A 12,892-nucleotide genomic window follows, 5' to 3' on the forward strand; every position below is an offset into this window, starting at 1 on the left:
GGCTGTTTGTCGTTTCAAGGGAAGAACTAAGCTAGCCTCTGCTCTAACACCAACTGTGAACAATCCGGACTTCACTCCAGGTAGAGGTTTAAATTTTGGGTGAACCAAGGTATTAGTCAGCTTGTGGACTTGTTTGATGAAGAATGTTTGATGTCTTTTGAGGAGTGGATACAGTGGTATCAATTATTAAAGCAGGACTCTTTTTTATAATAGATTAGAAACTATATTCTGAACAATGCCTCATCATGTAATAACAGAAGTCTGTCTCCTATAGACTACTATTTCACTATCTAAGTGAGTCGGTTATCAGTGTTTGGGAGTAAATTGTTACATGGAATGGCGTTACCTAATTTAATTAAAAAAAAAAAGTAACTGTACTGTAGTGAAAAATAAATATACTAAAATGTATCTGAAATACATTTATATTATGCTGAGTATACTACGAATACATTTACATATTTATGTATTTAATATAAATACCCTGTGATACCCTGTCAACAGCTGTGATAATTAGTGTTTGTGTCCCAGGTAACTGATGAGTGGCGGGAAACTAAAACAAAGAAACACATGTGACTAATGAAAACAAACAGAGAGTCCATGGCTGCGTTCCAGTCTAAAATTGTCATGCCTTTCACTTGCTAACTTCCCTCCATCTCGTTCACTCGGATGTACGTCATTGCTTACGTTGCACGAGTGCCCACTACTGGCGGAAACTGCAATGAGCTGAATTGGAACGTCCTAAGCCCTTGATCACTTGGAATCAGCTATGGAGTTGGTTGATTTATTATTTAATTTTTTTTTCCCCTTTAAGAATTTGTTTAATGCAGCATCCAAATGTATATAGGTGTGTTTGGGTTGTTTTAAATAAAAAAAATATATAATTAATATATCATAGAGTTGTTTGTTGTGGTGGTGATTAGACTAGATCTGTGGTGTCGTCACAATCGTACTGCATTATGGGACATATAGGTGCCTGAAGTGTACATATAAAGTAGACTCGCTCCCTCGGTCAAAATCGAGGGAACGAGGGTCTTTCTGAAGTGGAACACACCCCAAAATGGCGGCAGGGATTCCCCCGAGGGGAAGTGCTTAGGGAAGTTCGCAAGTGCATGTCTAAAAGTGGACTGGAACGCAGCCCATGATAACTAAACAAACTGAACATAATGGTGACAACTAAATTGGTATACTTAAAGTCTGCTAAATTGGAACAAGTAATTTTATACTTAATGCACTTTAGTTATCCGGAAGTAGTGCTGAGGTCCGCCTAAAGTTATACTTAAGTGCATTTGATTGTGCTAAAGTGGAACTATACTTTAGGTACAATTTAAATATCTTGCATTTTAAGACTGATATTATACAGTGATCATACTATCCTTACTAATAGTGATATTAAAACATATTTTAGTCTTAATATTAAGAAATGTGCATTGTGCAATAAAAACGTACTCAAAATAAAGTTTAATTATAATATTTACATCAGTAAGTCTCAAGCGATATGTCAGCAAATATGTTATTGGTTTGTATATACTTAGTATGAAATAAATGTATTTTAAATACATTTTGGTATACTGTAGGTGTTTTTCACTAAGGTAATCCATTACAGTTACTTGTAACGATAACAAAGGGGTTTACATCTGAAAAAAAGCTAGAATATGTTGAATAATATTAATTTTAATTATTGCATGACAGCGCACCACATCTGCCAATTACATCAATCCACATTGCCACTGAAAGCTTTAGGCTACAACCTGTCTGTGTCACAGGTGGTTGCAGGAAGGCAGACGTAGATGAGTATAATTCCAACACAAAGTTTAATGACGATTATACGAGAATAAACCGGTTGAGCAACGTAGACCAAACAGAGAATGAATGTTAGGGATCAACAACACAAACGAGGATAATTAATAGAACACAGCTGAAACCAAAAACACAAATGAGGAGTGGGAAAACTGTACAAAGGAACACATGATGAGAATGAAAACAAACTCAGGGGCTGTTTACACGACACCATTTTCAACTAAAAACGTAATACTTTTTATGCGTTTTGGCCATTCATTTACACGACAACGGCATTTTGGCGCCTGAAAACGCAAACTTTTGAAAACGGGTTTTTAAAGTGCAAGTTTTTAAAAACGGTCTCAGTGTAAACAACAAAAACCTGAATGTTTTTCACGTCACGCACATGCGTATTACGTGTTCAGTCTATAGTGTTTCATTGCCATCTAGTGATGGGCGATACTGCAAATTTCGGTATCGATCCGATACCAAGTAAATACAGGGCCAGTATCGCCGATATCGATACCGATACCAATACTTTTTCATTTTAAAAGCATGTACTTGAACTTGTATGCACTTTCCTGTGCTAGAGCAGTGTGTCATAATTTATGAGGTGAATGCATCATTAATATACTAAATCTGAATATGTTTTCATGACTACTAGGCCTAAATATTTTGTGATTTGTGCTCTCAACTCGCCTGTAATTAGTCAGTGACTTTTACAAAACGACCCTAATTATAGTACTAGCCTACTACTAGCCTACTGTTCAAAAGTTTGGGGTCTGTAAGATTTTTAATTCTCTTCTGCATTTATTTGATCAAAAATACAGTAAAAACTGTAATATTACAATTTAACATAGGTTTTCTATGTCATAGTAAACTGTAATTTATTCATGTGATCAAAGCTGAATTTTCGACATCATTACTCCAGTCATGATGATAATTCATTTTAATATGCTGATTTGCTGCTCAGGAAACATTTCTTATTATTATCAATGTTGAAAACAGTTTCATATTTTTGTGGAAACCATGATACATTTTATGCAGAATTATTTGATGAACAAAGTTGAAAGAACAGCATTTATATTAAGTAAGTTGTTTCTCTATCATCTAACATTCATTTATTTTTCCACTTAGAAGCGTATTTTACGCACTGAATTGCATGCTAAATTAATAAAAAATTACTGGTAAAAAAAACACACATTTGGATCGATATTTTTATGTGAGGATCGATCCTTTTCGATACTACGTCAGTATCGAAGTATCGATACTTCAGGATCGATCCGCCCATCACTATTGCCATCTAATGGCCTGGCAGCAGAATACAGCGGTTTTAGTCGGTTTCGCGGATCAGTGTGAATGGTGATCGTTTTGACAATGGTGTCGTCTGTTCGCGGAAAACTCCATGATAATGAAACTAACTGAACATAAACGTGACAGTCTGAGAGTTGCCACCATGGCGAAAGATAAAAAATTAGTTCCAGTGCTGGAAATTTTAAAATCATTTCATCTATAAATCAGAAAAAGGTGCAAATCAGTGTAAAATATGTTTGCCAACTATTAAAATGCTATTGATATCGAAGGTTTCAATGTCGAACCAGAGGAAGCATCTGCAGGTATGTAACTTAGCCCACAGTTAACTTTAAGCAGTCATTAAATAAAGTAGGAAAGGCATTGCCTACTCCCGACTGCCAACTCCACGCTGCTAATCAAGACGTGTTTTAGCTCTGTATTACTTGGTGCATGTCCAGTAGTTTATTTAACGATGTTAATCTCCATTCATAACAAATTAGCTAGTCTGCTAGCTAGCTAAAGACGTCTTTAACAGCCACACTTCTGTTTATGAACCCTTTGACAGAAAATATATATTGTTAGATGCTAGTGTTTTCTGTCATAGCTATTGCAAGGATTTGATTTAAAAAACAGTATAATACTGTAGCTATTAAACTATTTCTTGTTATGAATTTAAATCAGTACTCAGAACAATCTCAAAGTAAAAAGAGGTGCTAAAGTGTGATTTTGTGGTGGCTGCTTTAAAATTAAATTATTATAAACTTAATTCAAGTGATGTAGGATTTTGAAAGTCTGACAGAAATCAGTGTTGAGTAGGCTAAGTTGAGTACTGTAAGGTTAAACCTGCCTGGTTTAAATGTTTGGAAATGATTAACAGATAAAAACATTCATTAGAAATGTATAAAAGTAATCAAGTAATCGAATGTAATCAGTTACATTACTTTAATAAAGTAATTGAAATAGTTACACTACCTATTACATTTTAAATAGGCTATCTTGTAATCTGTAACCTATAACATTTCCCAAGTAACTTTCCCAACACTGTCGGTTATACAAGGTTCTCAATGTACATCTGAGGGTTCATTCATTCATTCGTGTAATCATGCCATGGCTATACAGTTTAAAATTGTACAAAGGATGTATATTTTACCAAACCGTAGACATGCATTTGACAATACCCTTTCACCTCTTTGCTTTAAGTGCAAAACACAAAAGGGGGGATAGGGGTGTATATTATTGCAGTTTACATCCTGATATCCTGATGTTCTTGCTATTATTTAGACTATTCTGGCCCCCTGGTTGAGATCCACTGCTTTAAAAAGTTATACATAGACGTGCAATTTAACAACTTCTGACCAATGAATTTCCATGTACTTATTGTTGTTTACTAAAGTAATGAAACTAAAGTTTCTTTAGTTAACATTAGTTAACTACTTTAGTTACTATGAAATAAGAATGATCAATACTTCTACAGCATTTATTCATCTTAGTTCATGTTCATTTCAGAGTTTACTAATACATTATTAAAATCAAACGTTGTATTTGTTAACATTAGTTAATGCACTGTGAACTACATGAACAAACAATGAACGGCAGTACTTATATTAACTAACATTAACAAAGATTTATAAATACTGTAACAAATGTATTGCTCATTGTTAGTTCATGTTAGTTAATACATTAATGTTTACAAATGAGACATTGTAGTGTTACCATATTTGTAATAATCTTTTTAAATGGATGGATTTTAATTTGTGTCAAATTTATAGAATTATACTTATTACAGTGCAAATCTCTCCAATGAGACTTTTTAAATGTTCCTGAGAGGCTATATTTATGTGGAAAGAGTATGAACTTTGTACACTGACTTCACCTCTCCGTAAAGGAAGAAGCTTGTTTTCCAGGATATCACGTGCATCAGTTCCTTCATCCATTAGATCCAATTTAGTGATCACACCTATAGTTCTCATACCTGTTCAGAAACACACACACACACACACACGATCAGGAACAGTTTTAAAAGAAAAAAACTTTAAAAATCTCACATCAAGATATGTCTGAAATTTTGCAATTATTTTAGAGCAAGTGTCAGTCACTGCTGGATGACAACCCACCCTGAGGGTCAACCTCCTTGGCAATCTTGAGGGCATCTGAGTTGGCCAGGTCAGAGTTTGCAGGAGACACAGCCAGCAACAAGCAGTTATCCTTAGTCACAAACTGCATTAGCATCTCCCTGATCTGGAACTCAATGTCGGCCGGCTGGTCACCTACAGGCACTTTGGTCATACCAGGCAAGTCTACGAGGGTGAGATTCAGGACTGGCGAAGAGAAGGGGTGACATGATTTCATGTGACGTTTCACAATGCATGCTTATATGTAACAGAATATGTAGATCTGATCATGTTAAAATAACTTCTCTGTATGTGCATGAATGAAGGTACCATGAGGTGAATAGACGCGCAGATTGATAGGGACCGGTGAAATGCCTTTGTTTTGGCCGGTGATGCGATCTGTCTCTGCCTCAATCTCCTGACGAACCTCATCGAAATCAGTAAACTTCTTCCCCTTGCAATGCAAAAACTCGGCATGTTCTGGAAATAAGCAATTAGGAAAGGCATTTTAATATTAGCTTTGCATTCCATATTAGCTTTGCCTTAAAAACATGCATTTAAAACTAGAGCAAGGGTTTCTCAACTCTGGCTCTTAAGGACCACTTTCCTGCAGAGTTTAGCTCCAACCCTAATCAAACACACCTGAACAAACTAATCAAGGTCTTCTTCAGGATTAATAGGCTATAATAAAAGATATAGGCTGTGTCCGAAATTCCCACCTATACCCTTAAATAGGGCACTATTTGAAGGGGCAGCCATTTGTAGTGGTGCCCGAAAACATAGTGGACATTACTGAGTGCACTTATTCAAATCCACAATCCACCGCAATAACAAGTGTACAACTGATGTACGCTCAATGGCTATAGAATGCCCATAATACACTGTGACGGTCACGGCGAATGAATTCCCACGTCTGACCAGAAGATGGCGTCCGCAGCTGAATCATCCATTTTCCAAACCGCTGGTCCAATGTGGCTACAGCGTAATATCATACAGGTATAAATAATTCTTTTTTTCTTGATTATTAAGTTGTTTAAATAAAGCTGCAGTTTGGCGCTCTAGCGGTTAATAAACAGAACTGCAGGCATCTTGCTGAAGAACATTGTAGCCAGAGCTACTTCTCTCTGTTTATGTCTACGCCAAGTTACGCAGGTACTGTGCTACTCCGCAGCGGTATGACCCGAACCAATCTAAAATAGTCATAATATAAACACTTATTATACTGTAGGTGTACCATAGTGATTCAAGATAAGACAAAAACACGGTTTGGAAAATGGATTCATGATGTGCACATTTACTATATGAATTAAGTACATTTTAAACAACAAAAATGTACGGACTGTAGCCTCAAAGGAATAGTTCACTTAAAAATGAAAATTCTGTCATGATTTACTCACTCTCAAGTTGTTTTAAACCTGTATGAATTTCTATCTTCTGGTGAACACAAAAGAAGATATTTTGAAGAAAGTCGGTACAGTTGATGGACCCCATTGACTTCCATAGTATTTTTTTTTTCTACTATGGAAGTCAATGGGGTCCATCAAGTGTCTGGTTACTGACATTTTTCAAAATATATTCTTTTGTGTTCAGCAGAAGAAAGAAATTCATACAGGTTTGAAACAACTTGAGGGTGAGTAAATGATGACAGACTTTTCATGTTTAAGTAAACTTTTCCTTTAAGGTTTAAACATGCTAGTTTCCATGACAGAGTTAAAGATAATCTTTTCATTACTACTGGGGCCAGTTTGCTAAGTTTCAAATAATTACAGCGAGCACAAATTATGCAAAAGCGGCAGCCCTTCTGGCGCACTCAGTGGGATACTCAGGGAATATTGAATGAGAGCATAGGGGTGGATTTCAAACATGGGGATAGGCAGGTGAGTTTGATCAAGGTTGGAGCTAAACTCTGTAGGAAAGTGGACCTTGAGAGCCAGAGTTGAGAACCCCTGCTAGAGAGTTTATTTTTTTTGTGTGTTCTTCTAGGATTTTTACCAGTAGGGCAGTTGACCAGCTGCAGCACTAGGGGGCGCCGAGTGACAATACCAGAGCCACGAGGCAGAAAGTCCCTAAAAAAGAAGATGAGGCAGCATTCACTGAGTCAAATTTTGTTTTTGTATGCAAACGACTGTATTAAAGTGCATTTCTAGCATACAAATATAACATGGAGATACCATGTAATATTACATTTTCTTTTTAAATCTGAAGTAGAAATAATCAATTAAAATGATAAAATAAGTCATGCTGCTATGTTTAAAACGGCTTTTATGGGTCAATAAAAATATTAATTAAATAATGTGAATAAAAACTCAGTTTATAATCTAATGATGACTCTAAGTGTATGTTCACAGTAAAAACAGCTCTTCGTGAAAACCAGATGTACTGACTTAATTAAAAACATGCCAGTGCTAGTGCTGCTCCAGCAGCTGTGTGCATAACCCATTGTTGTACTTGTTCTAGATTTTAGAGGCATTAGTGCAATTTTTCATACATGGATGTTGCCTGTATATTTGCAACTATAAGCCTTCCTTAGCAATGAGACATTTGGAGACAGGGTTGGAGAAAGGTGTGTGAGAAAGCACTGTATGAGTTTCTGGCCATTAGGCAGAAGTGATTCCAAAATTAGTGGTTATGCGTAGAAAGAAAAAAAACATGTAATTGCATTTCACTACTGACCACAGCTTTTATGGATTTCCGAGACCCAATGTTTAAAATAGCCTCTTCACGATCTAATCTCACAATCGAACTTTTTAGGTAGCTAATTTAATTTGTGTTTCTTTTTCCAGTCCAATTATGTAATTCATATTGACAATGTTAAAATAATAAATCATGATGGTTATATACAGGTATCCTACCATAATAGCCTCTCATATTATCTCTGATCAGCTTCTTTGATTCTCCAATAAACTGCAAAATGGCAGATACTAAAAAATGTTTAAAAAATAGTTAGCAGTGTGATGAGGATGTTTGTATAATTAGTAAATAGGGCAATAGACTGTTTATTTTAGGACTGCTATGAATTAATTAAGTGCTCTAGTTGTCCATATCCATACAGCCCATATTTTGCAAGATGCAGTTCAAGGAATACATAGCCTATATAGTACATACATACACAAATGCATATATACAGTAGTGGCCAAAAGTGATGTCCGGCCAAGGAAAATTGACATCTTCACCCTTTATTCAAATATTATTACAAATTTGTTACAAATTTTGTACGCATAATGCGTAGTCATGCTTGGAGTCAATTGTTTTATTTGTGATACTTTTTGGCCAGGCTTTCGTTCAAAGAAATTATGAACACATGCAAAAACTACTTTTGAAAATAAAAATAAAACCTGTAGCTTTAGTTCAGTAGCTTTTTTCTTTGTTTTTGCCAAATAGTTTTGTAAAATAAACACCTTAACCAAGTTTAGTGTTTTGTTCTTCCCTCATCTTTAAAATGTTTTAAAGATCTAAAATATTTTCCTCATAATTTGGTTTCAATTACGGACATTATTTTGGTCACTATACACTGCCGTTTAAATTGTTTGGTCTCTGTAAGATTTTATGCATTTTTTCCAAAAATACAGTAAAAACAGTAATATTGTTAAATATTATTTGTTACAATTTAAAATAACCACTTTCCATTTTAATATATTTTACAATGTAATTTAGTGACAGCTGAATTTTCAGCATCATTACTCCAGTCTTCAGTGTCACATAATAATATGATAATAATCTAATATGCTGATTTTGTGCTCAACAGTTGTTTATTACTGCTTAATATTTGATGAATGGATGAATTGTTTTTTGTAACAATGTAAATGTCTTTACTGTCACTTTTGATTAATGCATTCCCGATTTTTATTTATTCATTTATTTTGTGCTTCAAACTAAAGTTTGTAATGTTAGTGATGTCTGACTGATTCAAGGGTTAGAACAATGACCTCTGAAAAAAATAGGTGGCCACTTTTAAATAAAACTAAAACCTAACGTTTACTAGGACACATGACCAGCTTAATGCTGTACTTCCCATTATTGACACACAGACACACACACAAGCTATGTCCCAATTCAGAGGCTGCATCCTTCGAACGCCGCAAAGGTCGGACCGGGAGTTGTTAAATGGGATGGTCTAGCCTAAGGTGGACTGTTCTAGGTGCCTAGAAACCGCAACAACTGCCGTAAATGAGTGGCAGTAACGTTTATACTGGACTTTTTTTAAAGTTATATTCAACTAAAAATAAAACAGGGTTCACAAACTGTCTAAATACGTTTACCATGGTCCATTTTTGTATATAATAAAGAGTATAAATTAATTGCATATTAGTAAGATACAAGTCAACATTTGGACCAACATTATTTTTATTTTTACATTTGTATCATTAGATATTTAGGTAAGCTGAAACCCCATACTTATGTTTAAAAGTGTAATTAGGCAAGTTCTCTAAAAAAAAAAAAAATCCCTTCATCACTGGCGCGCAATGGCCGCAAAGGATCCATCTGTTCGATCCTTCATTTCACAGGAAACAAAAGACGCATTTGGAGGCCGCATTTGAAGGAGCCTTCGAATTGGGACAGCCTTCGTCCCGCCGCGGTGACGCAATCGGCCTTCCAATGCAGCCTTTTGAAGGATGCAGCCTCTGAATTGGGAGGCAGCTACAGTGTCTTATCTGCTCTTGCAGGCTGTTTAATGACATTCATTCGGCAGCTGTGATAACAAGCTGCTTTCCGCCGGACTGCACCATAATGTAATTGATCGTCACGTCACCATGGTGATAGGGCAAATCAGCATGTGCCACTGTTATAAATCTCTATGTCTCATTCATAATATAGACATATAGACATCTGTCCAATAAATTGCACCATAAGTGTCAGCGTGGATGAGCTCATGTTCGTTCAACTGTATGATACACTGCAACTGATTCATAAGTCCAAAGAGCAGTTTGTCTGTGAGGAAATGAATCAAGAAACATAAGCAAAGCTATTTTGAAGAACTGTTTTCCATAAAATGAAAGTCAATGGGGTTCAAAATAAAATTGCACCCAATTCACATTCATTCTATAAATAAATGAAGAATTTTCTTCTTTGGAAGATATTTCAAAAGTAAACAGACGTAGGTTTGTTAAAGTCTCATTTTGGTCTCATATTATTGTTTAGGTAAAAAAAGTTTGAAAAGTAAAACAAAACAAAAAAGTTATAGAGGTTAAAATCTATGAAAATTATTTATGAAAATGATTTTATGTCAAATATATTTTATAAAACATGTTAAACTCAAAATCTACTAGAAACTCAAAGTCATACATCTAAATAAGTTGTTATTCTAAATTTGAGGTTGATATCTCAAAAAATGAGCTTTCAGTAAGATTTTGTTTGGGTGCAGTACCAAATTTTCCCCATTAGAAGCCAGTACACACAGTGGTTGGACACCCACACAATTATAGCCGATAATGTATCAAATTGGTTCTTTAATATGCAGAATAGGAAAACAGGAATAAAGTATTTGCTTTATTGGGCAAACCTGAGAAAATGGCACCATCTGGTGAAACATTTTTTTACATTTTTTTTATTTTGAAGCCTTGCCAACAGAATGAAAGCCTATTAACAAAGACTTTATAATTTTATAGTTATATGGCCCTGGGATTAAAAATTGCAGTTTTAATGGGTATCAATGGGGACATTTTCTCCTTAAGGTCCTGAGTGTAACTATTTTGTGGTATAGTGTAAAGTAGATTTATTAAAGAAAATAGGGGTGAAATAGTAAAATTCCAATAAAAATATACACTTGTGCCGAAATGCATGCAGTTGGCATTAACACAGGCAAAATGATAATAAAAAAAATAAAAAAATAGTCATCCCTCTGTGTTACAAATACAAACACTGGGATGGGACATTTAGAGTCTTTTGAGACCCCTGTTGGAGAAAAAAAAGCCTAAGGTGGTGTCCTTTTGAGTGGAACCCAATGCCGCACCTTAGCGTTAATGCTATATATCCGGTGTCTGAAGCATGTGTTCAAACACAGAAATCTTATTGGCTGAATGTATGGATGTCGTGTCGGGATGTAGTGTAGCGCCTCACTATTCTATAAATTCATGCCAGAAACAGCTTCTTTGTCTTCAGAAGCCATATGTTTTTTTGAGCACGTGTCTGCAGTCCTCCATTGTGTTGTGTGTCTGTGAAATCAGTCAGTAGTTATTCTGTACAATGGTAGGGTAGGGTTGACTTACAGAAAGTGTGTGACGCCATATCAGGGAAAGTATAGTTAGACCATATAAAGAGACCAATATACTCAATGAAGACCAGGAGTCAAAGTTGAGGTACAATAAGTTGACAGTTGACTCAAAGGAAAGAGCAGAAGCCAAAGCGTATCCCTCTAGAGCCCTCCCTCGTAAGGACAGGAGGGCAGGGAGATCCGAGCAGTTCAGCTTGCCTAAAGGTAGATCCAATTTAAGAGAAATGATCTTCACGATGGCAGCCAAAAAAAGTCCTGACGCTTCGGGCTCAGTCCAGTTCAGTTTGCCTCCCGCCTCGTTTCCAAGGCATGATGGGAACGAAAGTGTGCCAGGAAGGAGACAAAGTATTCCTCAAAGAGGAACTGTGCACTCTTCTGGCAAAAGAGGCAATAGAGCATGTACCCCTGCCAGAAAGAGACAGGGTTTTACAGTTGGTATTTTAAAGTACCCATTAAAGATAGGGGTTTACATCCAATTTTAGATATACAGGGCCTGAACCGTACTCTTCAGACATACAGGTTCAAGGATTGGTTTGTGACTATAGATCTAAAGGACGCATTCTTTCGAATTGAGATCTTGCCAGAACACAGGAAGTTTCCCAGGTTTGCTTTCAGGGGCAAAGCTTACTAATATAGAGTACTTCGTTTGTAGTACTTCCACCAATGCTGTGGTGCATGGATGCTGCGCTGGCTCCTCTGTGACCTCAGGGCATCCGTGTACTCAACTATATCGATGACTGATTGATATTAGCCAAGTCGGAAACATTGAGATGTTGTGCATGCTCATGAAGTATTTGGGGCTCAGCTTGAATCTCAAGAAAAGAGTGTGCTTTCTCTAAAACAAAGAAACCACTTTTTAAGGGAACCACTTTTTTGGGGGATTCGACCACGATACAGGCACATCTGTCTCCTGCACGTGTAGATTCAATCCTAACCACTGCTAGAGACGTCAAGCTAGTCCAACAGCTTTCCGTTCTGCTAATTCAAAGGCTGCTAGGCATTATGGCAGCAGCAGCCAACATTATTCCTTTGGGTCTACTGCACATAAGACCTCGTCAATTCTGACTCAAGAGCAGAGGTTTCCATCCTCTGGATCATGCTTCCAGAGTCGTAAAAGCCACGCACAGTGGACATCATGCTCTTCAGCTTTGAAAGACACCAGGATTCCTCAACAGAGGCCTGGAACTAGGGGCGTGTGACGGATGCCTCTCTTACAGGCTGGGGTGCGGTTCTCGATGTCCGAACAGCCTGTGAAATGCAGTCATCGAGCAGTACATCTCGCATTGGATTACTGATGCGATTCCCCTCTCTACGAGGCGTGTGGTATGGCTTTGCCTCTAGAGGTCAGGGCTCACTCCACTAGAAGTATGGCCTCTTCCAAGGCACTTGCTAGGGGTATAATACTTCATGATGTATGTGCTGCAGCAGGTTGGTCCTCTCCGCACATTTATCAGGTTTTATAGATTAGAAACTGATTCAACCCCAGGTTCTCGAGTCCTTG

General features: G+C 36.6%; 1 protein-coding gene across 4 annotated transcripts in view; it reads right to left on the reverse strand.

Annotated features, from left to right (window-relative positions):
- The window catches only part of dnm1b (dynamin 1b), a gene marked incomplete at both ends in the record, with an annotated part of 60,324 nt that overhangs the window by 31,078 nt on the left and 16,354 nt on the right, over positions 1-12,892 (reverse strand). For all 4 annotated transcript variants that reach the window (XM_081366837.1, XM_081366839.1, XM_081366838.1 and 1 more), the window contains 4 exons: positions 4,943-5,041; positions 5,184-5,387; positions 5,511-5,660; positions 7,173-7,246. In XM_081366837.1, coding sequence (XP_081222963.1) covers positions 4,943-5,041; positions 5,184-5,387; positions 5,511-5,660; positions 7,173-7,246 — 527 coding nt within the window. The remainder of the gene's footprint in view (positions 1-4,942; positions 5,042-5,183; positions 5,388-5,510; positions 5,661-7,172; positions 7,247-12,892) is intronic.

Source organism: Scardinius erythrophthalmus, assembly GCF_964197995.2.
Source record: "Scardinius erythrophthalmus genome assembly, chromosome: 5".
Taxonomy (NCBI): domain Eukaryota; kingdom Metazoa; phylum Chordata; class Actinopteri; order Cypriniformes; family Leuciscidae; genus Scardinius; species Scardinius erythrophthalmus.